This window comes from Macrotis lagotis, chromosome X, assembly GCF_037893015.1.
Source record: "Macrotis lagotis isolate mMagLag1 chromosome X, bilby.v1.9.chrom.fasta, whole genome shotgun sequence".
NCBI classification, from domain to species: Eukaryota; Metazoa; Chordata; class Mammalia; order Peramelemorphia; family Peramelidae; genus Macrotis; species Macrotis lagotis.
In genome coordinates, this window is record NC_133666.1 from 694,743,952 (window position 1) to 694,769,189 (window position 25,238).

The 25,238-nt window shown below is 59.7% G+C and overlaps 1 protein-coding gene across 2 annotated transcripts; it reads left to right on the plus strand.

Annotated features, from left to right (window-relative positions):
• The first annotated feature begins 6,168 nt into the window (after window positions 1-6,168).
• TBX1 (T-box transcription factor 1) lies at window positions 6,169-25,000 on the plus strand. 2 transcript variants are annotated; one of them, XM_074201107.1, is made up of 8 exons: window positions 6,169-6,217; window positions 8,766-9,129; window positions 13,867-13,968; window positions 16,607-16,778; window positions 20,447-20,602; window positions 22,918-22,985; window positions 23,078-23,178; window positions 24,534-25,000. In XM_074201107.1, the coding sequence occupies exons 1-8, from the start codon at window positions 6,184-6,186 to the stop codon at window positions 24,998-25,000; spliced, it is 1,464 nt and encodes a 487-aa protein (XP_074057208.1). In that variant the 5' UTR covers window positions 6,169-6,183. The 2 variants fall into 2 exon arrangements, with proteins under 2 accessions (XP_074057208.1, XP_074057209.1); XM_074201108.1 differs by lacking the exon at window positions 6,169-6,217 and having other exon boundaries at window positions 8,705-9,129.
• The last annotated feature ends 238 nt before the right edge of the window (window positions 25,001-25,238 follow it).

Sequence of the window (25,238 nt, forward strand, 5' to 3'; positions counted from 1 at the left end):
ACTGGTCCAGATCGGACCAGAACGCAGCCCCTTCGAGAGTTGGGGGGAATTGGCCCCCACATGGCCACGTCCTCGGACAGGAGGCTCACAGGACTGTCGGAAGAAGGCACGCCTGAGGGAGCAAGGCAAGAAGGGGCATCACAGGTGAGCTCCAGGAAGGGGCGGCCACAGGGAAGCCCTGGTAAGGAACGCCTCACCCCGGGTGTGTTGGGAGGGGGGAAGTGAGGGTCCTACCTGTATGCCAGAGGTGCACAGGGGTGCAGGCCGGAGATCAGCCCGCTGTGGAGGGGTTGGTCACGCCTGTACGCCCATCTGTTCAGACATTCTGCTGGCACGAATGGGGAGAGGGGGTCCCTTATTCTCCAAACTCAGCCAGGCTAGAAAGGCGAAACAACAAAAGGTCTCGGCCCTCAGGAAGCTTGCGCTTTTCTGGGGAGGATCACAGGCACACACATGACATAAACAGAAACTGGGGGGGGGGGAGTGTCTGCGTGTGACTGTGTGTGTCTCTGCGTGTCTGTCCTTGTTTGGAGGGGGAGGGAGGAGACGGGGTGTTTTCCTTGGATTTGACTCAAACTGAGGCTGGCTGCCGAGACTGCCCATTAAGCGTCCCATGGTCCTGAGGGACAGAATCTTGACCCTCTTCACCACGCCCTCGGGGTCCCCAGGGGGCCCCTGGAAGCAGAAGCATTCCGTTAGGGGCCTGGACCCTCTATCACTGTCCATCCCAACATTGCCCCACCTCTTGAGGGCTGGACTTGATTCTAACTCATGAATCTATCCGGGGATACTGTTTCTCTCTCTCTCTCTGGTTTTTAAGGCAGTGGGGTTAAGTGGCTTGCCCTAGCCACAGCTAGGTCATTGTTAAGTGTCTGAGGCTGGATTTGAACTCAGGTCCTCCTGACTCCAGGGTCGGTGCTCTATCCACTGCGCCACCTAGCCGCCCTCTGGATACTGTCTCTTAAATGGAGTCTTTTCTCTGCACCCGACGGACTGGGAGCTTCCTGAAGACAAGGGTCTAGTCTTATCCACTTTGAGCGCCCTCATCTCCACCTCCCAGCTCGGGGTTCTCCACACCGCAGGGACACACAGACCGAAGGTTTGTTGATTGCGTGCCTGAGGTCCCTGCTCTTTCAGAGCTTCAAAGACTGCTGCTGACAGTCCCATTCAGGGGGTGCAGGGCCCAAGGCTTCCCGGAATGCCTCCTCCCAGACTCAGTTTCTCCATCCCAACTCAGTCAATTGAATCAGACGACTAAATTCGTCAATCAGTATTTATTAAATAAGGGCCATGCATCGTCCTGGACGATGGGGATACAGGTTCTGCCCGGTTCTCAAGAGCCCTTATTCTGGAGGGGGGGCGCATCAAATAGAGGGATTGACCCTGGACAGGTCCCAACATCTTGAAGGCACGCCCAGGCCTGGAGACTCCCTCCCTTCTCCCAAATGATCCTTTGGAGCTTCAGGAAGCTGTCGAGCCTGGACAGCCAATTGACCTTGACCCTAGACCGCTAAGAAATCAGCCTTGCCAAGGGTCCCCCAGTCAGCATGTGTGCGGCCCTAGCTGGTAGCTTCTCGCTCCAGGATCCTTGGGGCAGCAGTTAGGCTGGTGAGAAGTGGGGGTGGGGCGGAGTGTGGATGGGGGCGCTGAAGGAAGGCAGGAAGGGGAGGGGGGAAGAATCATAGGATTCTAGACTGAAAGAGACTCCCCAGATCATTCGACATTTTCATTGTCCAGAGGAGGAAAAGAGCATTAATTAGGCGCCTACTGTATGGCCGGCCCTGTAACACCGTGGAGGTGATTCCCACCTCAGACTCCCCCCACAAGGAGCTTTGGTTTCCATTGACCCACCCCTTGGGTCCCCTCAACTAAGGAGAACTTCGTTCCCTTGCTTGAACCTCCGTTTACCCCACGGTAAAATAACGGGGGGTGAATTGGACGGCCACTAAGGTTCTTCCAAGTCTAAATCCTGTCTGTGTGACCTTGGGCGAGCTCCTTCTACTTTGCTGGGCCTCTGCTTCCCCCAAGGTTATGGGAGTCAGAGAGTAGGAGGGCCAGCTGAGGCCCTGCTCCTCCGACGTTCAGCCCCCGCCTCCCCTGCTCAGGCCAACTTACTTTTTGCTTCATCCTTGGTGGGTCCTTTCCTCCCCCAGCACCACTTCCAGTTGGAGCTGGGGCCCTCCGAGCCAGGCAAACCGAAGCCTTTCCATCCTGGGACCTGCCACCTCTCCACAATCCGGATCGGAGACCCAGGTGCCCAGCCTGGGCTGCGGCTGCGCCAATGCGCGGCCCGGGGCTTGGATGCCCATGGAAGGGCCTGGCCCAGGCAGCAAAGAGGCAGTCTGGTCAGTCAGGAGAATTAGGAAGATTTGGGGGGGAGAAGAGGCGGGAAGTGGGGAGAAGAGGTAGTTACTGGAGAGAGAGAGATGGGAGCGAGTCCTGAAGGATGGAGAGGACATTGGGGAGCGGAACTGGCTACTGGGGAGAGAAGGGGAAGGGCTGGATAGTGACTAGAGAGCGGGAGGGAGCAGATAGGAGGGCAATGGAACAGAGAGGGGTGCTGGAGGTGCGCTCAGGGAGAAAGGATCCATTGTAGGGAGACCAGAATGGAGAAGGGTGAAAGAGAGGGCCAGGGGGCCCCCCAAAGGCTGCCGAGGGAAGGCCTGGGGCCCCAACTGCCTGGCAGGAGGAGCTCAGCAGGGGGCTGGGCCTGGGAGGGGCCCTGCCAGGGGAGGAAGGTGGAAATGAGCCTGGGGACCTGCTCCACACTGCAGGTTCCTCTCTTCGGCCTCCTGACCGAGTTTCCGCCACCCTCCTGCGCACCCCCGGCTGCCTCAGTGGCTCGCTCCCCCACCCCTGAGCCCCACTTTGGGACCATCAGGAGCTGAGGCTTCTCGGCCTGCAAGCCAAGCTGAGCTTTTTCGGTCACCCCACACTGATGAGTGGGGCTGAGAGTGTTGTGGGGCGGCTGAGCAGCTGCCGAGAGCCCAGAACCAGGGTGAGCCCGACTGGGAAGGACTGCCCAGCTTTCCGCCTGGGTAGGGCCCCGCCCAGAGCAGCCTGAGGATGTAGGACGTGTCTGGGGGACCGGGAGGGGAACTGGGGTCGGGAGAGGCAGGGACTCCGCCCTGTCGCCCTCTCCCTTTGCGCTCTTCTCTCTTCCTCCTTTCTCTTTTCTCCACCGTTCTCTCCTATCTTCCATTTTCCCCCTGGCTCCCGTCTTTCCCCCTTTCTTCCTACTTCTTCCCTTTTCTCTCTCTCTTTCCCTCTTCCTTTCCCTCTTTCCCATTCTCCCCTTCTCTTTTCTCTTCCAGTTCCATTCCCGGACCCGGCGCATGGCCACCTGGCTATGGCCCTCTCTCTCCTTGCGCTAGGCTGATGCTCCCACCAGTGCTCTCCCTGGGCCTCCCAACCCTTGCTGCCTGCCTCCCACCTGAAACCCACTCTGCTCCATGGGGATACACTGTGCTTGGAGATCTCCTGGGATGCTGGTGGAGAAGGGAAGCCAGGTCTGCTCAATTGCCTTTGCTTAGGATAGCTGCCTGGGAGCATCCTGCTCCATGGAGATGGGTAGAGCTTCAGGGGATCCGAGGCTGGAGGTTTCTCTGGGATTCTGTGGACCAGGAGCCCAGGACTGTGAGGGCCCTCGGTCTCTAGGCACGATTCAGCCCCGAAGGAACAGCCGACACCTTCGGCCTTCTGTTTGCCTGCATCACCCTCCTTTGCGTCCAGCCATTGGCAGGAGTGGGGAAGATGATGCAAAAATCAAACCAAAACAACAACAAAAAAGGAGAAATAGACAAAGAGACAGATGCCGAAACAGAACTATAGAGGTTAGAAGTAGACCCAGAGACACAGAGAGGTAAAGCTGGCCAGACCAGCGGACATGGAGGCAGAGAAAAAGAAACCAAAAGCAGAGCCACAGACAGAGCCACAGCTCTCTATTCACAGACTCATGGCTTGCTTGGGTCCCCATCCTGGGGGCGCTAAGGCAGAATGGTAGAGGAATCTGTGCTGCATCTTCTCAGCTCTCAAAGTCCTTTCTGGTGAGATCCAGCCTGGGCTCCTTGGCCCTCAAGTTCATGTCCGACCCGGAAACGAAGGCTGCTGCAAAGAAAGCATTCCTCCGAAGGAACCCAGACTAGACTGGGACATCCTTCCCTCCCCCACCTTCCCCAAAACATAGTGGGAGAGACCTACGGGTCTCCCCCACCTCCGCCCAGTTCCAGTATGCGCTTTTTACACCCGTCCATCCCCAGTGTTAAGCTCCAACACACACACACACACACACACACACACACACACACACACACACACACACACAGAGGCCCACCTGCCACATCACTGTCCGCGGATCCAGATTCAAATTCCATGATGACATGCCTCCTACACACTCTAGTTACATCCAGACCATGCCACACTCTCTCCCCAGCTCCTCCAAAGCAGGCAGGTCGCCACCCATCGCTCCCGTTCACATCCTATGACATTCCCTCATCGTCCCTGACTGTTAACCAGACGGACAGCCCCATCACATTCACCGAGGAGGCTCACACACCCTCAGAGTGCTCAGGCCTCACCACACACATGTTGGAAACATACTCAGGGGTTGGTCCAAGGTCCCGGATCACTCCCTGGTTTGGGGTCCTCTACCCCAGCGAGTGAAGGTTCCCACACTTCCCCCCCATTCAAAGAAACGGAGGCTCCTTTTCAGGACGCCCGGGGGAGATGTAGGAAGGACCTGAGGGATGGGGAGAAACTCCTGGGGAAGCCGGGATGGGGGACCCAGTGCTCCTGGGACCCCTTCTCTGGGTGGGAGGGACAGATGCAGACCCTCCTGTCCGAGAGTGTAAGGACGGGCTGTGGGCTCCGACTGTCGGTGTGGGACGGTGAGCGCATCGGCGTGGCGGGCAGCCCAGGACGGTGGTGGGCCCGGCCCGCTGCGGCTCTGCTCACGTTGGTGTGACTAAAGTTGTGTGCTCTTCCGAGGAGGGGGACATCGTGCAAGTGTGTGGCCAATTGTGTGACCATGTGACTGGGGAACCCTGCGAGTGTCCAGCTCCGCGAGGAAGTCTAAGGAAAGCCCTGAGAGCCTGGCGGTGGGTGCGCTGGGGCCTAGGAGCAAGTGCCTCACCTTGCCAGGAGGACCTTGGGGTGACCGAGGCCGGCCTCGGTGAGCAGACTTGGGGCCCTGGGGGTGGGATCGTGGGGCTGCCGTTTTGGTTTGTGGGCATCTAGCCTCGCAGAGGTCGGAGGACTGGATAAGAACGGAAGGGGGAGTCAGGTGCCCCCCCCCCAAAGGGAGACAGGGCCCCGCAAGCCTTGGGACTTGGGGTCCTGAGGATCGTCAGGCTCCAAGTAAGCCGCCGGCCTTTGCTGATCTCCCCGCAGACAGGGGGGCCCGGCTGACCTCCCCCGCGCCCACATCCCGCCTGCGCGGCCCAGTATGGGAGGGGGCCATTTTTCACAGCCAGAAGGCACTAACTACATTGGGAGGGGAGGGGAGAGGAGGGGGAGAAGAGATCTTTCCAGGGAGCAAGTCGGCGCAGGGAGAAGCGAGCGGGGAAGAAGTAAGGAGCGACTTGGGCGGGGGCCTTGGAGGTCGCCCCCTGGGGGGGGGATACAGGCGAGTAGGACCCGATTGCGTTCTTGAAGGGTAGAGAGAAGAGGGGTGTGGGGAGCTAATTCCCCGGCGGTATTGGGGGCGGGGTGGGGAGGGAGCCAGGCTCCTCGGGGGACGGGAGCCTTGACGCCCCGGAGGCCGCGGGCTTCCCAGGCATCTCCAGGCTCCCCGGGCTGCCCTTCCCACCCCCGGGAGCACCGGCCCTGGGCCTCTGCGCGGGGTGGGGGCAGTCAGCGCAGAGGCCGGGCTGCTGGGAGCAAGCTCTGAGTGGCATCTGCCCCCCCCGCCCCCGCCCCCACCTCCTCCCTCCCGCCCCCCCCGCACCCCCTCCGGATGGTGAGGCGAGAGCGCGGCGCGGGGCGCACTCGGGGGGTGGCGCCGCCGGAGCGGGCTCCCCTATGGACGAGCAGAGCCCGCTGTCTCCCAAGGCCAACGCGTTTAGTATCGCCTCTCTGATCGCAGCGGCGGCCGAACGCGCCAGCCGGGAGGCGCTGGGCCCCCCGCAACTGGCCGCCCCGGGCCTGGCCAAGGCGGCCGCAGCAGCGGGCGGCCCCCCGCAGAGGATGCATTTCAGCACTGTCACCAGGGACATGGAAGGTAAGGAGGGCAGCGCTGGGGGGCCCCCTCGCTCTCCCCGGGTCGGGGGGCTCGCTCCCTCTGGGCCAGGGGTCCCCTCCTTCTCCCCGCGGGGGTTGTTCTCGCTTCCTCTGGGTGAGGGGCCCTAATTCCCACTGGATGGGGGCCCCTTTTATAGCCGCTGGGAAGGGGATCCCATGGGTCGAAGCTGCCCCGGATCAAGCCGGTCCGAAGGCAGCTCTTGCTACAGTCCCCGATTATTTAAGGCACGGGAAGCAGGCTGGGAATGGGGGGGGCACCCCTAGACAAGCGATCGACCAACCCTCTGAACTTGGGACCGCGTAGACCCGGCCTGAACGTTGAGCAAAGCGGAGAAGGCAGAGGGTCGACCCCAGGCAGATCAGAGAGGGAGAATGAGAGTTCCCCCGCTTGGTGCCAACCCGCACGCCCCCCCCCCCAAGTCCCCACCTCCCCGTCCAACGCCCGCGGGGAGTCAGACAGGATTTCTGAACAAGGAGTTTTAATCGAGAATGACCCAGAACCCCGCTGGGGCAGTGGCGATCTCGTTCCGTTGGGGAAGTCGGGATTTCCAGGGCCGGTCCAGGTTCCCGGCAGCCGGCCTCAAGCGGCTGAGGCTCCCCGGGCAGCCGGGCCGGGCTCCCCGGCTCCCCGCAGAGATGCCTGGGGAGGCCGAGGAGATGAGGCGGCTCCCTGGAGGAAGAGATAGCGAGACAGTCAGTCAGTCCCAGAGACAGAGATTTGAGAGGCAGAGGAAAAGACTCAGGAGACCGGGAAACCCGCCTGGTTGTGAGCCGAGAGACGGGAGAAAAGAAACCGAGACAGGAAGGCAAGAAGGAAGGAAGGAAAGGGGGAAAGGGACAGAAAAAAAGAGCGAGGGAAAGAAAAGGGAAGGAAGAAAGAATCACCCAAAAGACTCGAGAGAAATGAGAAAGAAGAAAAGGAGAAAAGAGAAGACATAGAAAAGGATCGAATGACCAAAAGTTTAGGAGGAAGAATTTAAGGAGAGGACTTTGTTTCATGGGAGTTCCTGGGGAAAATGAAAGAAAAAAGCCAGGAGATGCCTTTAAGTCCTAAAAAAAGGGAAAAGAAACACGAGAGATGAGAAGGGAAGGGGAAAAATAGTTATGTGTAGAAAGAAGAATGGGAAGAGAAAAAAAGATGAGGAAAGGGAGAAAGAGACCGCGAAAGAGGAAGAATCGAGGACTGAAAGAAGAAAGGGGAGATGGAGAAATCAATTAGAATAAGAAAAACGAAAAGAACGAAAAAGAGAAAAGGAAAGAAAAATAAGGGAAGGGAGAAAATAGGGAGGAAAAAAGCAAAAGGAAGAAACAAGGAAGAGAGAAAAAGAAAGAACAAAGAGAAAGAAAAGTAAGAGAAAGGAGGGGAAAGTAGAGGGGAAAAGCCAGCTGAGAAGAAAGAAAGAAAAGAGAAAAAAGACTAGTAAGAAGAAAAAAGGAGAGAAGAGAGAAAGACTGGGAGGCCAGAGAGTAAGCAAGAAACAAAGGAAAAAGGAAAAGGGAGAGACAATAGAGACTAAAAAAGAAGAAAGAACAGAGAAAGGGACCTTAAGAAAGAGAAGACACAGAGAGAGAGAGAAAGAGAGAGAGAGAGAGAGAGAGAGAGAGAGAGAGAGAGAGAGAGAGAGACAGAGACAGAGAGAAACAGAGAGAGACAGAGAGAAACAGAGAGACACAGAGAGAAACAGAGAGAAACAGAGGTACAGAGAGAGAGGGAGAGAGAGAGAGAGAAGGGGAAAGAAAAACCGGATCTGGAGCCCCAAATCCGGGTCGAGATGGTAGGTTAGAGCGAAGGTCAGAGTGGCACGGAGAATGAAGACGAGCCGCAGGTCTGAGGAGCCCCGTCTCCCGACGAGCTCCCGGGCCCGCAGCTCTCAGGGGAACAGAGAGGAACCCAAGCTGGGCGAGCGGGGCCGGGCGAGCCAAGCCGGGGATCCCATTGTGTGAACCCCAGAGCTGGAGCCGGGCCGGGCCGGGGTGGCGGGTTGGGGGAGGGGGAGCAGGGGGCGGGGACGAAGGGCGGGCCAGGGGAGGAGGACCGGGCCGGGCGGGGGCGGGGTGGGGCCGCGCTTCTCCCCCGCGGGGCGCGCAGGGTGCTGGGGGGCAGCGCCGGGAAAGGGCGCGCTGGGCTGTCAGTCGGGGCGCGGGGGCCGCGGGCGCGTTTCGCTGCAGCCCTCTCTCTCTCTCTGCCGCGGCGCTCGGAGCCGCTCTGGTGGCCGGGGCCGGGGCCGGGGCCGGGGCCGGGGCCGGGCCGGGGCCGGGCCCGGGGATGCGCGGGCGGCGGCGGGCGGCGGGCAGCGGCGGCGCGGGGCGGGGGAGCCGCCAGTAGGCGGAGCGGCGGGCAGGGGGCGGCGCGGCGCGGCGGCGGCCCGGCCCGGCCTCGCTGGCTGGCTCTCTCCCGGCCTCCCCGGCCCGGCCTCCCCGGCCCGGCCTCCCCGGGCCTCCCGGCCGGCGCCCGCGGCCCGCGGCCATGATCTCCACCATCTCCAGCCCGTGGCTGACGCAGCTCTCCCACTTCTGCGACGTTGCAGCCTTCACGGCCAACAGCCTGAGCAGCCTCGGCGCCTCTGGGGGCTACCAGCTGGCGCCCTCCCCGGCCGGGGACCCCTACGGGCAGCACGAGGCGCCCCCGCCGCCGGCGCCCCCGCGCTACGACCCCTGCGCCGCTGCCGCGCAGCCCCACGCCTACCCCTTCCCGGCCCCCGGCGGCCCCGGCGCCCCGGCCGGCGGCGGGGAGCCCGAGGGCGCCGGGCCGGGCCCGGGGGCGGCGGCCGGGAAGGCGCCCGTGAAGAAGAACCCCAAGGTGGCCAACGTGAGCGTGCAGCTGGAGATGAAGGCGCTCTGGGACGAGTTCAACCAGCTGGGGACCGAGATGATCGTCACCAAAGCCGGCAGGTCAGGGCCGCCCCTCGTCCTCCCTCGCCCCCTCGTCCTCCCTCTCCCCCCTCCGCGTGGCTGCCGGCCCCCCCCCCCCCCCCGCAGCCCCGGAGGTCTCCAGGGACGGAGATCCCTGAGACCGGTTCGCCCGACTTGCAGCCTGGTAAACTGAGTCTCGGAGCAGAGCAGGAGCGGTGTGCCCGTGGGCGGAGGGGGAGTGTGGACGGGGAGCCGCAGCCCCTTCCCCGGGCTAGGTGCCTTGGCCCAGTGGAGGTGGAGGTCGTGGGGAGCGCGGCCGGAATGGGGAGAGCCTCAGGGAGCAGGGGCGCCTTCGCTCCCCTTCCCCCCTCCCCCTCCCCCAGCCGGCTCTTTATCCACAGACTCGTGGGGGGCTTGGCCAGTGGGGGAAGGAGGCGCCGAGCTAGCGTAGGAGAAGCCCGGGAGGCCTGCTGGCCCCGAATGGTGAGGGGGACGTCCTGCCGTCCCCCGGGCTTGGGCCAACGCACCCCGGCTCCTGCCAGGGAAGCGGGCCCGCTCCTGGCAAAGACCAGCGATCCCGGCTCGGGCGACCAGGCCCTGGGTGCAGCTGTCTGCGCCGGGGCCGGCCTGCAGGGACCGGAGGAGGGCTACTGGAAGGCGGGCCCCAGGGACGTCCAGGGGGCTCCCGAGAAGGGCAGGGCCGGGAGCGCGGTGGACCGGGAGGCGCCCCGGCAAGTCCCGCTGGTGAGCCAAGGGCTCTGCCTGGGACTCTTCTCTGAGTTCCCTGCCCGCTCTCCTCTCTCCCGGCTGGGACGGCTGCTCCCCGGTGGCGGGGTGGGTTCCTGGGCCTCCGGAACCCCAGACAGCCTAGGTAGGTCGAGGGTTTTCCTGAGGCTCCTAATGCGGTGGTCGGCTGCCGAGATCTACCTCCTGCCTGGTCCGGGCCTAGGCCGAGAGACTGTGGCCCAAGGCCCGATTTCCAGACAGCTCTTCGCTGCCAGTCAGACGGAGGTTTAGAGTGGGCGCCAGGGCCAGGAACAGACCCCCAGATCAGGAGGCGCCTGGCAAGGAGGAGAGGAGGCCCTGTGAGTTCCCAAGGCCTTCCTGGACCGGGGACAGAGCCAGAGCCAGAGGGGTCGGTTTGGTTGGGTTTGGACCTCAGGAAGACTCGGCCCTTGGCACCCTTGGAACGGAAACCCTGGGGAGGGGAGTCAAAAGTTTTATCTGCAAGGGCAGAGAAGGGAGCCGTGCAGATAATGGCCTGCCCTGCAGAGAGGCAAAGAACGCCCAGCGTGAACCTTAAACCCGAATGGAAGACTTTGGTTTAGCTGCCATTATGTAGATGGCAAGGACAGATTTTTTTTTAGCCTGAATTATGTAGCCCAGGCACTGGATCTTGAGGTTCCCTCACCTTCCTCCTCATTTTACTCTGGGTGGCACCTTTGGGTCTAATTGCTTTACGGAGTAGAGACAGCGTCAGGAACAGGGAAACCAGAGAACCCGGGCCAGAGGAGAACAAAACCAAAATAGAACAAAACCAAAATAAGTAAATACCGAGGGGAAAGAGAGGAGAGAGCTCGAGCAGCCAAATAACAGACCTAGAAAAAGACAACAGAGAGAGAGGCAGAGAGAGAAGGGCAGACGGAAACCAAAGGAAGGACGGGGGCAACAGAGGGGCGCAAAAGAGACCGAGGGCCCAGAGACAGACCTAGAGAGAAGGGAAGCGGGAGCCCCGGAGGAGGCAGACAGAATGGGGGAGAGCGTGAGCGCGAACGGGGAAACGAGTTCTGCCACGCAACTCTATTTGACCAGCAGACAAAGGCGTGTGTTTGGGTTGTGTCTAATGTACACACACTCGGGCGCACACAAATTCCGCCTCAGACACAACAAAACGAAACTGCGAGCCCCGAGCCGAGGCCGGGCCCCCCTTCTCGCTCTCGCTCTCTCTCTCTCTTCTCTGAGAATAAAGGCGGCCGAGTTGGGTGCCCCAACCCCCACGGGATGCTCCCCCCGCCTCCAGATTCCCAAGCCCCAGCCGGGAGAGGAAAGCCGAGGCGACGGGGTAGGCAGCAGCGGGTCTGCCCCGGGCTTCTGGGGAGCCGGGGAGTCGCATCAGTTTAGGAAGGGTGAAGGAGACCCGGCCCGGAGGCTGGCTGCCTCTTTGTTACCTGCCCAGTCCCGGGCTCCAGGTCCGGGAGTCCTAGCTAATGCCTCCCTCGGCTTGAGGTTCTCAGCCGTGGCCGTGGGTGGGGGCATCTTTCAGGGTGAGTCCCCGAGAGTGGTGAGCAGCAGGAGGTAGGCAGAGGGAGGGGAGTCTGAGTGCGGTCCGGTTCCAGGGAGCCCATGTGGAGTGTCCCTGGTTACCTGGAAGGAGGAACCCAACTGGAGAGGCGTAGGTGCCCTACAGCTAAAAGGGGCTGGGACTCAGTGTTAGGGGTCCTGTCCGCAAAACCCGGGTCCTACGCTCTTCTGATCTTGGGCGGCCTACAGGCGTTCTCTGAGACTCGGTTTCTTTAGATGTGAAATTGGGTTAGGTAAGAAGTCGTCTTCTCATTTTCTCTGTCCGAAAGAGCTTGGTAAGGCCCACAGGAATGGGAAGGATTCTCGTTATTTTTAGGCCTTCTCCTCCCCAGCTCCCCAGGAGGTGCCGTCTGCCCTCCGGGTCTACGCGGGCTCTGAGTCTAACACTCTCCTTCTCAGTCACCTAGTGTTCACCCAAAGGCCCACAGATGGCTTTCAGGGCAGGTCGGCGATTGCCCCGGAGCCGGATAAACCGATCTCTCAGCCTCCCAAACCCACTCGGCCTATTGACTGTTAACCGGTTGAGAAAAAGGACAGTTAGGTTCTAGTTGGGTTCCCCCTCCCCCCACACACACACACCAGGCCCCCTCCAAATTATCCAAAGAACCGGGAGGTTTCTCTTCGTCAGAGGCCGTGTGTATATACGGCCCAGCCTGACTAAAGGGCCCCAGCTCTCCTGGACTACGTGCTCCCTATGCTCTGAGCATAACAGGGACCACTTTCTCTAGCCAAGCCTCAGTTTCCCGTTTTGCACAATGGGATCAACTAGTTCCCACCACTTTATCTTTGATCCAAGGAAAACTTCCTCCCTCCTCGGTTAGCTCAGATCTCGGCCACTCTAGGTTATTTCCAAACCCCTTCCAAAGTATCTTTTAAGGCCAAGTCTCCACTAGGAAATCGAAGCTGATAATTAAGACAATTATCCTGAAAAAAAAAATCTGGGCAAGTCCAAAGTCGATTTTACTGAAAAGCAAGGCTTCCCAAAATAACCCGAGTTTGACTTGAACGATCTGAATCATTTCAGGCCCCCTCGGCAGGGGGCCCTTTCTCCCCTCCATAGGAGGGACGCGATTTGTTTGTTTCCCGAAAGTGATTTGGGGGGGCCGAAGGCCCTTCGCGAGCTGAGGAGTAACGTGTAGACACACCTGGGAGGGAGCCAGGAAACCCGGATCTCCAGAAACCAGTACCCAGAGAGCCGCCCCGAGTCGTTGCCGAGCTGACTGGCCTCTGCTCTTTGGCCTTTGCTTAGTCTCGGGTCCGAGGCCTGCAGAGAAATTAGGCCGGAGAGAACAAGGGATTCCAATAACGTAGTTTAGGGCTGCGTAGACGCTGCCCGGAAAGTAAATCATTCCGAGAGAGAGAGAGGAGGGGTGATAGAAATGGAGAAGTGGGACCGGGAAGGGGACAGCTTCAGGGAGACAAGCGCAAGGGAGAATCGAGGCAATGAGTGGGGAATCGGAGAATACCTTCGCCTCTTTTTTCCAGAGTGTTTCAGGAAAAAATGTGGTTTTTTTGTGGGGGGGGGGGTTCAGCTGATCCAGTTCGTTTTCTAAGCGCCCTGCCTCGCTTTCCCAGCGGAGACTTGACCTTAGAAACAAATCAATTGCGTTATAAAATAGAGTCTAGGCTTTGATTAGGTGCGATTTTTTTTTTTGACTAGAATTTTGTCCGTGTCTACCGGGCCCTAGAAAAAGTCGGATAATTGGGTAGAGAAGGAACAAATGGGAACGGGAAATGAGACAGACAATAAGAGCTGAGGGGGAAATCGAGACTGGCGAAGTGGTGGGGGTGGAGGGTGGGAAGAGAGGCAGAGAGAGAGAGAGAGAGAGAGAGAGAGAGAGAGAGAGAGAGAGAGAGAGAACAGAGACAGAGACCAAGAGACAAAGGAAACCAGAGACAAAGAGACGCCTTGAAAGTCTTGGGACAAGATAGAATCTGAAGATAGAGGGAGAGGGGAGACAAAGGCCGAGAAAAGACCGAGGCAGTGAGGGAGACAAACAGAAAGCCAGGAGACATATTCAGTCCTGTTTGGGAAATCACCACTGAATTCGTTGAGGAGACACAAAGGGCAGAGACTGAGAGAGAGGATCGCAACCCTGGGCCAGAGATCTCTCCGTGGAGAAAAGGGATGGGGGGGGGGGGGGAGTAACAGAAAAGCTAGGGGAAGGAGCCAGAGCCAGGACTGTCCTGTGGGTGTCTGGAGTCCTTGGTGCGTGGGGCCTGGGCGGGAATCACTGTCCCCGGATTGAGGCTGGGGCCCAGAAACGAAGGCTCCGGCTCCGAAGGGGGTAGGGGGTGAGCTGGAAGGGCATAGGTTGCTCGGGGGAGCCCCCAGGAGAGACCCAGGAACTTGTCCGTTGGGCCCTCGGGGATCCTCTGGTCTGGCCTACCCGGCCCTCCACTGGTCCCTGCATTCTCCCGTCCCCCCCCCACTAGCCTGCACTGACCCCTGTCCTTTCCTCCCCCTCCCCGCAGGCGCATGTTCCCCACTTTCCAGGTGAAGATCTTCGGCATGGACCCTATGGCCGACTATATGCTGCTTATGGACTTCGTTCCGGTGGACGACAAACGGTACCGGTGAGTGCCTGGACTTTTGGCGGGGGGTCGGGGTGGGGGTAGGCGTGTGTGCTGCACTAGTGTGTGAGGCTGCCCGGACGTGGAGGAACCCACATGGATGGGCGCGTATAGATGGCGGCTGTTTCTGCATGGATGGGGCCGAGCGTGCGCCGGGGGGTGCGTCGGGGCCTCCCCCCTGAGAGGCCCCGCATCTGTGTGAGTCCACCCGGGTGGATGTGGATGAGTGGCGGCTGTGCGGAAGCCATCGGATTTGAGTGGGCCTGTGTGTGACCGGGTGTCTGAGAGCCCTTGGAGATTTTGTCCCCTTGCCCGCATTCCTTCCCCCACCCAAGGGTGCCCTTTCGTCTCCTCTCCCACCGCGCCTGTCCTGGGAGCGCAGCATCTCGGGGGCTTTTTTTAGGGGGAGGGGGCACCTCTGGGCCGTTTTTCGTTGGGTCTTTATTCTAGAAGTGGGAACCTGGGTCTTCTTCCTGCTTCATTGCCTGGGGATAAGATAGAGACCAAGACTGTTTTCTGGTCTTTTTGGTTTAATTTTCAATGTAGCTCTGGAACATTTCCCCCTCTGCCTCGATTTCCTTGGGCGTTTTCTCTGTAGTTTTTATTCACGGGGTTGTCGTCGCATCCGTGACTTTTATTGTCTCTGACTTTGTTTCGTGTGTGTGTGTGTGTGGTTTCCTCCGCGTGGGCTTTCCCCCTATAGTTTTATTCTCGAGGGTGGCGTTGTGTGGCATCTGTGACTTCGGGTTGCCTTTGCCTTTTTCCTGTGTGTGTGTGTGTGTGTGTGTGTGTGTGTGTGTGTGTGTGTGAGGGCGGCCCAGACAGGCGCTAGGAGAAGCGACCTTGACCTCTCCCCCGAGGGGAGGGAGTGCTCGCTCTGCCCCAGATCTGCGGGGCGAGCAGCCACCTGCAGACAGCTCGCCAGGGCCTGGGTTCGAGGCTGAGCATGATGAGGATGATTACTAGTTATTAATAGTGCTGGCCGCTGAAGGCCCGCCGGCCCTCCCACCCGCTCCAAGGTCACCTCTCCCCAGCCTGGGGCCCGGCGGCCCACGCACACGCGCACACGCACTTCCCCAAGGGAAGCCGGCCAAGGAAGGGCTCCCCACCCGACGCAGCCCCCCAGCCACCCAAGGCCCAGCTCGGGTGCCCCACTGATCCAGTGTACTCCAATGGCCTCACACACCTTCGAGTGGCGCCCCCCACACACCCACCCATCCTCAGTGTCCCATCAGAGTCGCTCAGTGTGGCAGAAGGACACCCTTGTGCAAATACACATTCCTATCGGCCGCCACACACACATACACAGAGACACCCACAGGGACAGAGACACCCACAGGGACAGACACCCACACACACACACGCACACAGACACAGACAAACAGACACACACACACACACACACACACACACACACACACACACACACACTCTTAGGGAACCTGGAAGGAGCCTGAGGAACCAGTCTCCTGGTTCACCCTCCCGCCCTATCACTCAGGGTGCCTCTGCTCCCAAAGCGAAGTCGAAAACGGAGCCAATTACCCGGATAATTAAAGCAATAAACCCATTTGCCTCAATTACCGGGTGGAAGAGCTGGCGACCTCCCGTTCTCCCCCTGCGTGTTCAGACACACGAAAAGCCTGGGGAAGGTGGGGCCAGGGCAGAAGGAGATTGGGGCCGCGATCTTACTCAGTCAACCCAGCAATTAATAGCAATTAATAATGCTAATGGAGGACCCGCCCAGCCCTTTGTCTCCTCGGCCTTGGGGTAACTCCTGGCGCCCAGAGAGAGCCACGCCCCGGCTCTTAGCGCCCCAACCCTCGGCTCCCACCCCAAGGGATCCCTCTCCCCTGACGACTCTTAGGGTCCTGCCGCAGCAAAGGCCGGATTCCACTCAGCCCCCTTGATTACGTTTTACAGGTGGGGAAACTGAGTCCCAGAGCGTCCTCACTCATACATTTGGGTCTGGAATCCGGACCTGGGTCCTTTCCATTACACAATACTGCTGCTTTTGTTTTTGTTTTGTTTTTTCCCTGCCCGGAGGAAATAGGGACTTTTGGTCCCACTCGAGGCAGGGCCCGCGGTGAAGCTGCCATGGCGGGGGGCGGGGGGGGGGGCTCAGTTCCGGGTCTCAGGACTCCGAACCAGAGAACTGCGGCCGATGAGAGCCAGAAGAAACTTTGGCTCCCGTTCGCCTGAAGCGGGAAGCGTTTGTTCTGTGGGAGGCCTTCGGAGGGGGGGGGGAGCACCACCTCCCCTTCTTCCTGGGCTCCTAGACCTGCCCTGGGAGACCTACAAAGGAACCGACTTTAGAGTCAGCTAGCGCAACTGAGTCAGGCCCCGGCCATGCTTGGGAAAACCAGAGACTTAGCTTCCATGTGTCACGTTCCAGTGTTTCAATTCTGTGTTCCAAGGCCCCTTCCAGCTCTGATGCTCTATGGTGCATGTGACTTGGGATAAATTCCAGCCCCTCTCTGTGCCTCAGTTTTCTCATCTGTAATATGAACTAGATTGCTCCTGAGGTCTCTCCCAGCTCTGAAATTTATGTTCCAATCTTTCTTTCAGCTCTGACATTCTCCGCTCTCAGGTTCCCTCCTTGCCCTGGCATTCTCTAACGTGTGCTGATTCTGGGACTCTCTAGGTACGCCTTCCACAGCTCCTCCTGGCTGGTGGCAGGGAAAGCAGACCCCGCCACCCCGGGCCGGGTCCACTACCACCCAGACTCCCCAGCCAAGGGCGCCCAGTGGATGAAGCAAATCGTGTCTTTTGACAAGCTCAAACTCACCAACAACCTGCTGGATGACAATGGCCATGTGAGTGACCCCCCCCACCTCTTCCCATGCCCACTTCTCTGCTCCCGGGTCTCCTCCCGGGATCATGCCGAGGTCTGTTGGCAACCAGTTGTGGAGAATGAAGGGGAGGGGCAGGAGGCTGATTCTGTGGCTGGCTGGCTACCCTGGCATTCGGACCCCCACTTAGTTCTTGCGTGGCTCCGGGCATTAGAGCTGGGGGCGATAGCGCATCTGGGGGCCTCTCCTTTTTGCTGCCAGCTACGCATGGGTGAGGAAGACGCTCTCTGAACCCCTTTCCATCTGTTACACAATATTTAGACTTTCTGTCTCACAGGGCTGTCATGGCAAAATAACCCGTAAATCTGAATGGTGGAATAGCACGCTGATAGAACCCTTCCTGGGGCAGGTTGCCATGCTGCTATTTATTCGTTTTCTTGGAGTGTTCCGTGGGCACAGGATACGTGCTAAACTGAAAAAAAAAACACGATGACTTTATGCAATAGAGCCAGCTAGCAGAGCCGTTAGCGGCGACCTCGAAGACTGGCCAATACTAGTAAACGTGAGACCCTGGGCAAGTCATTTCATCGCAGTTTCCTTACCTGGAAAATGGGGATACCAAAAGTTCCCTGGTAGTGAAGATCAGATGGGACAAGCCTCTTCTTGTGCCTTATAAACGTCACGAGAGCATTCAGGGTAACGAGTGCTTTGTCCAGCCCTGCGGTGGCCTAGGGCCCTGAGAGGGTCAGCCTGCTCCAGGGACCTGCAGGGTGAGCCAAGTCCCACCCGGCTTCCCTCACTTGGAGGCTCGGGTTTTCTAATGGCGTTGCTATTGCATCTGAAGAATTGCTTTGTTATTATTGGGGGGTAGAAGGGGGTGGCACATGGCTCCTTGGGAAGGCTTGGCCCACTTTCCCAGGCCTGCTGTGGCCTGGAGGGGCCCCAAGAAAAGTGTCCAACAGGGGATATCAGAGCTAAAAAGGGGCTATAGATCAACTCTCCATGTCACCCCCTGGCAATGGGAGGGAGGGAGAGAGAGAGAGAGAGAGAGAGAGAGAGAGAGAGACAGAGAGACAGAGAGAGACAGAGAGACAGAGAGACAGAGACAGAGACAGAGAGACAGAGAGACTTGGAAAGTGGAAACATTTTAGATCCAAAGGGAGGAAATAAAATCCTTTCTCCTTGCTACCCTCCCCAGGAAATAAGTAATTTGGTTGCAAGTGGGATTTCGCCAGAGGGAAGTGCTGGAAAATGTTTAATAGTCAGTTCTCTTTTTTTAAAAAAAAATCCCCCTCCCACACTTGAATCTACAAATCGTCCTTTCTTTGCACTGTCACTTTTAAAAGTCTCAACAATCCACAAAACAACAATCAATGGGGTCCGGACTGTAAGATTTGCCTGTTTCCAGGTGCAAATGCTCCCACAGAAAATGTACCCCTCGGCCCACCTCTGGGGCTTTTCTGGATGACATTGTTTTGAGGGAGACATTCTTCTTGCAAGGAAATTTTCTCGACCTCGTGTTTCTTACGAATTTCCCCAGGGAGCTCCATTTCCTTGGCCAGGAGCAGGGCTTTCTGAAGAAGGCTGTTTGGGACACTTTCTAACCCAACCCACTCAGTCTGGGGAAACTGAGGTTTAAGGAGGGGTAGGGATTTGCCCAAAGTCACACAGCGAGTCAGATTGACTTTAAGAGCCCCCTTTCCCAAGGTCGAACATTAAATTAGGCTCAGAACCCCGGTTTCCTGCCACCTTTTGAAAGGGGGGAATCTTTTCTGCCTCCGGTAGCTTGGACCGGGTCTTAGCTTGCATAGACTCCTCATCTCGCCGTGTAGACACCCTTTCCCCTGCGTCCTTCCCTTTCTTTCGTTTCCCTGGCCACCCGCCCCGGCCCCGCGGTTCCGGGTCAGGGAGTCTGGCCTGTTTTCCCCTGGGAGACCCCCGGTGCCCGCCCCCACCGCCCCACTCTCACCCCACAGCAGGCGGGAGCAGGGAACCATGGCTGGCAGGGCAGCTAAGGCGTGGAGGGGAACTGTGAGCTGGGGGTGGGAAGGGTGGCCTGAAGGACACAGGGATGGATGAATGGGGGTGGGGTGAGTGAGGAGCCCAGCTCCCCTCCCTCCCGCTGCTGAGTCTGAGTTCTGCTCAAAGGGGGTACTCTTAGGAGGTCGCCGAAGGGCTTCGGCTCTGCCAGTGCTCAGGGAGGACTCGGGAGTGCCTGGCAAAAGTCCCCGGGGGCACCATCCAGGGGCATTCGTGAGGATCCAGACGGGAGGGGTGGCAGGGATGGGGAGGGGTGGGGTGGACAACTGTTGCTTCATTGCATCACTTCCAGAGTTCCTGCCCACAGACGTGGCCAATCTTTGGGTCCCCCAAACAACTCCTAACCCATCAAACTCATTCGGACCTTCTGGGAGGAGGGCAGTGGCCCAGGCTTGTGGTCGCTGGGGGCTGGGTCTCCAAAGGGAAGACCAGATATTATCCCGAGGGGTTAGGCACCAGTAAGCGTCTATCCTGCATGCACTCAGGCCTCCATTACCACCACCACCCCCAACTTGGAGATGATTCTAGAAGCTTGGAGACCATTTAGTCCTACAGTTCTTTTTCTTGTTCTTGCTCCCCCCCCCCCCCCCCCCCGCCCAAAGTTCTTAATCTAGGGTCCACCAAACAAAGGATAGATTTCTGGAAGGGTTTGTGAATCTGCATGAGAAAAAGATTCTTCTTACTTTCTCTGTCCCCTAAGAATGAGCATTCCCTTATTTAATAATTAAAAAAAAAAGAAAGTCATTCTTAGGAGGTCTCCATGGGCTTGGCCAGACTGCCAGCAGAGGCCAGGACTAGGAACAGGTGAAAGAACTCCTGGTCTAGTGGAACCCTCTCATTTCTGGAGGAGTTAGGGGTAGGAACCAAAGCCATATACCCCAGAAGTAGGAAGGAGAGGTGAGGTTGGAAGCCCCCGGCTTTGGAGTCTCTTTTCATTAAATTCTTCTTTTTGGCTTCAATTCTTCCATATTTGGTGTGATTCTCCCCTCCCCCTCCCCAAATTTAAACTACTTCAGAAGGAGGGGTTGGTTGATTTTGCTTTTTATTTCTGGGGGCCTCCAGATCCTAGCCCAGCCTCAGCAAAGCTCTCTTCACATCTGTGGCCTCCTTCGTTTTTCACATTCCTGGGAGGTAAATTCTATGGGATTAATCATGACCCACTCACTGTTCTATGAAAAGAGGGCTGAGTGGCAAAGAAGATGGCCTCAGATTTTACGTATCTATATGTAGATCATGTATATTTAGATATGTGCCTATCGTATAGTTTATATTTAAAATAATATATATACGGACAGATATACTTATTATCGAGATTTAAATATAAATACAAATTTCATATACATGCATATCATATCCATATTCATACTTTCTGTGTGTCAGAACACAAGTGTGTGGAGTAAGATCCCTCCCACCTCTCAGTCGGTGACCCTATCATCTCCATTTTATAGCTGGCAAAACTGAGGCCCAGAAGCGAAATGACTTGCCCCCGGTCACTCTGCAAGTCAGTAGCAAAGGTGCCACCTGGTCTCTCCCAGTGGCTTCCAAGCCCCCCACCCCTCGCTGCCTGGGTCAGTCTCCTGCGCCTCCCTCCTCCACGCCCTCTCCCCAGGCCACCCTTTGAGATCTGACCCACGGTTCCTCTCGTCATTCAGATCATCTTGAACTCCATGCACAGATACCAACCCCGCTTTCACGTGGTCTACGTGGATCCCCGCAAGGACAGCGAGAAGTACGCCGAGGAGAATTTCAAAACTTTCGTGTTCGAGGAGACCCGGTTCACAGCTGTCACGGCCTACCAGAACCACAGGGTGAGGGGCCGGGCGGTCGCGCCTCCGGGGCTCGGGGTTGTGGGGACGGGTTGCCGGTGGTTGTGGGGTGAGTGGACTCCAAAAGTTCCCTTGGGGAGCTAAGGTTGATGGCGTGGCTGCCCCAGGTCAGGGTTGCCCCCCAGTGGCTGTGGCTGGGGTGGGGGCAGGAGGGGGGCAAAGGACGGAACCTGGGCCTCAAGGATGTAAATGTACTCTCAACCCCAACAGCATCTGCCTCCCTTCTCCCTTCTGGAGTCCTCAGACTTGAGGGAACCTCACCCCCTCCTTGGATAAGTTCCCGAGGGGTGAGGCCGGAGGAAAGGGAGACAGGGGACAGGTGGGAAGAGAAAAAGAACTTAAAAGACAGGAAAGAGGCCGGGACGGTGCAGCAATGTCGCTCAGACCTATTTTCAGGTCGTTTCTTTGGCTGCCCCTAGGCCTCGACCCCCAGCGCGACGTACAGGAACCGAGAACTGAATGGGTGGTTCAGAGCCCCAGGGTTCGGGGCTGGCGCTGGACAGAGAAGCCCCGTCTTTGCTGCTTCTTTCCCAGGCAGTCATAACAAACATTTCTTTAAAAATTCCAAGCAGCTGGGTTGGGGTGGAGGACCTGGGGCTGGAAGGCCTGGAGGGACGGGCTTTCCCCAAAGGTGCTGGCAAGGAGAGGGACCCTGGCTGGACCAGCAGCCAGTTCTCCGACCCCCTCCTGCCCGGGGCTGCCCTCTCAGGTGTGGACTCGGGTTCGACCCGGGTTCCCCACCCGCTGGCGGCGGCCGTCCAGGTGTTCCTCCAAGAGTGTTTGGACAGAGCCGACCCCCGACCTAAGTCACATCCTCTCCTCTCTCCCCCCACCCCCCGCTGCTCCTCGCTAGCCTCCTGATCCCCAGGCGAGGAAAGAGGACCCCGAGGTTGGAAGGGAAAGAGCCGCAAGGGGAGGCCTGGAGCCCTTAGCGCCGGTCGGTTCAGGGGCACTGCCCTGACCCCGAGTCCTGCGGGCTTCCCCCGCCCGGCCGCACCAGATGGACCCTTCCTGGCAAGACTGAGAGGAAAAAGGACTTTTGGGTTAGCCCGAGGCTACTTTTAGGGAGGGGGACATTGAGGCCCGGAGAGGAGAGGGACTGATTCCCCAGGAGTAGCAGAAGTCAGCGAGGGCTGGACCCGAGCCCAGGGCTTCTGGCTGCAGGCTCAGATGGCCATCGACCCTTCTATTAGTGCCTCGATCTCCCTTCTCACACCTTCGGGAGACTCGAAGCATTGGGAGTCCGAGGAGGCAGGCAGAGTGGGGAGGGCGAAAGAGAAAAGCAAGAAGGGTGAGTCCCCAAGGGCCCCTGGGCAGCGGCCCTGGCCCTTTAAGGGGGCAGCCCCGCCTGGGCCGCCTCGGCGGGGCTGGCGGCCCTTGACGGCCGCGGACAGCTGCTTTGTCTCCCCTGCCTTCTATCACTTTGACCTCTAAATCTGGAACTGTCACTGCTGGGCTTAAAGTTTGTTTTTCAACCCATTCCGGAAACTGGCCATCACAGGCCTCATCCGGGGATTTGCCCAGGGGGCCCTAGTGGCCCCCGGGGCTCCCCAGGCCCCTCCAGTCGACTTCTCCCTTTCCCGCCCCCCTGCGGGTCACGTTCAGGGGTCCTCCCGTTGGGCTCGCACCCCGATTTCTGCGCGCCCCTGGATTGGGTCAAGTCCTGGGGGAACAGTCCAGATAGCATCTCCCTCCCCTCCTGGTGTGCCCTTCCCCTGCATATTGGGGGGTCGATCATGGGGTCTCTGAGGTTCCCTCCGAGCTCACTCCATGGACCCGCTCTGAGGAAGCCGGGGTGACACTGCCAAGCAAACTTCCTGCCCAGAGAGGCTGGCCCTCTAACTCGGCTATAAAGAAATTTGACAGCTGGGGAAACTGAGGTGGGGAGATCTTTTGGACATCTAGGCAGAACCACGGTTTACAAGTCCCAGAGCTAGAAGGGACCTCAGAAAACAGTGGTTCAAACCACTTCTTTGTCCCATCAGGAGCTTGTGACTTACCGGGGAATTGGCTCGGGCAGATTTTGAAGCCCCGGGACCAGGTTAGCGGCCAGGCTCAGTTTCCAGAAAACTAAAGGGACTTGTCCAAGGTCATACAGTAGCAAATAACTGAGCCTGGACGTTAACTGAGTCCTTTATTTCTCGGGGCCTCAGTTTCTTCGTTGTAAAAGGAGTTGGGTGACCCCTTAGGCCCCTCCCTACTCTACATCCTCGGGTTTTACCGCATCGGTGGGGGAGGTGAAGAAAGAGCTCCCCCCCACTTCCAATTTTTCCCTTTTCTCTCCCCCCACCACAAAGATTACGCAGCTCAAGATCGCTAGCAACCCCTTCGCCAAGGGCTTTCGGGACTGTGACCCCGAGGACTGGTGAGTGCCTGCCCCCGCTACGCCCCCTTCCCAGCCGCCGGGGTCCGATCGGACCAGCCCGCTGACCTCCCGGCCATTGTCACCCACCGCAGGCCTCGCACCCACCGGCCAGGATCGCTGCCCCTCATGAGCGCCTTCGCCCGCTCGCGGAATCCCGTGGCTTCGCCTGCCCAGCAGAACGGGGCTGAGAAAGGTAAGCGGGGAGCCCCCCCCCCCCAGCTCCCTCCGCCGGGCCTGGCCTGGTTGACTTTTCTGGCTGGAATGGGGCTTCCAGTCAGAGCTGAGCGGCTCCGAGGGGCCCCAGGGTGGGGGCTGGCATGGGCGGAGCAGCTTTGACTCCATTGTGCCTCTCACTAAATGAGGTGACCTTGGCAAAGTCCCTTCACCTCTCAGCCCCATGCTAACACTCAGTGCTCCCATCTTGGAGATTTCGGAAGCATTTCCACGAAAACCTCTGGGGGCAGCTTCCTTGGGGAGTCCTCAGTCTCTTCCCATTCCTCTGTCTCCCCAGGTGTAAAGTCGGGGGGGGGCAGCATTTAAGGCTCTAAGGTTCTTTTTTACATCCTGCGAGGCTGGCCCCGGCCCCCTCCCCGTCCTCCTCTCCTTGGACTCTGCCCCTCTGGGGCATCCGTGGCCGCCGGGCCTCTGCGCGCCTGGTTGAGCCGGAGGCCGGGCGAGCGGGCGAGTTCCTCTCTCCATTAGCTGCTGTCAACATTTTTGGGCCGAGCAGGAGCCTGGCCCGCAGCCCCGGCGGCTCCGGGGCCTGTTCCCAGAGAGAGGGGCTGGGTCCGTTTAGGGCAGCGCCGGTTGCAGAGATATCCTGCGAGTAGGCGCTTGTCAGTCAAAGCCGGCCCCATTTGGCTCCGCCGTCGGAAGAGCCGGGTCTCGGGGACGCCTTTCGGGGCCCGGCCCGGCCCTGAACGGGCCAGGCTTCCACCCCGCTTTAGCCCGGCTTCCCGCCCGGGGTGGGGGGCCAAGCCCCTATCCCCGTCTGCTCCAGCGCCTCCCCAGTGCCACTGTCCTAAGTCAGGTCCCGGGAACTGGGCCTTTTGGAAGCGTTAACTCCAGTCCCAGGCCGGATTGGGGGCTGGACGGGGTGAGGGGCTGAGGGGGCTAGGAGGGGGGCGCGGGGCGGGGAGGTTTGTAGGCTCCTGGCTGGGGAGGGAATGCAGTGGAGGCCCGAGAAGAGGGTGCCATGAAGGCTGGGGCGCGGCGGCATGGGAGGGAGTGGGCGCCCCGGGGCGCACGGGGTGGGGTGAACCGCAGTACCGAAGGCCAAGGCAGATTTCCGGTTGGGGATGGGGTGCACCGGGGTTCATCGAGGGAGGTTCTCGGCTAGGAAGGAGGAGGGGGGGGGGGATGCAGGCTGATCATGGGACCCGAGAAGAAGGGGTAGAGGAGGCGGGAGTGAAGCTCCGGAGGTGGGTGGGGCGGCCCCAGGCTGAGCCTGCGGCGCCCTGCGGGTGTGTGTGGGGGGGTCCTCACTTAGGGAAGGGGCGCAGCCAGCTTCCCCTCCGAGGAACCCACCCTGCCGCTTCGCCTTCGCAGACGCTGCCGAGAGCCGACGGGAGTACGAGCGGGAAGCCAGCGGGACCCCCCTGCACGTGGAGCCGGCCCACCAGCAGCTGATGTCGCGGGTCCTGAGCCCGGCGCTGCCCGTGCCCGGGGCCGGGGGCCTGGTGCAGCTCAGCGCCTCGGCGGGGGGCCGGCCGAGCCCCCCGCACCACGAACTCCGCCTGGAGGCGCCCAGCGCCTCGGAGCCCCTGCACCACCACCCCTACAAGTACCCGACGGCCGCCGCCGCCGCCGCCGCCGCCTACGACCATTACCTCGGGGCCAAGAGCCGGCCGGCGCCCTACCCGCTGCCCAGCCTCCGCGGCCACGGCTACCCGCACCCGCACCACCACCACCACCACCACCACCACGTCAACCCCGCGGCGGCCGCCGCCGCCGCCGCCGCCAACATGTACTCCTCTGCCGGGGCCCCGGGCAACTACGACTACGGGCCAAGATAACCCGCATCCCCCCCCCTCCCCAGCGCCGCCGCCGTCCAGCCTGGATCCCGCACACCCCCGCGCCCCCAGCTCGGCCGGGGCACCTCCTCCGCGGATCGCCCCCTTCTCCTCGTCTCAGCCCAAGCCGGAGGGCCTCTCCGGCTCCCCAGCGACGCCCACCCGGGTCCCCATCCCGAGGTCGGGTCCCCCTCCTGCCCCCGGCCCACCTGGATCCCGCGCCCCGCGCCCCCCAAGCTTG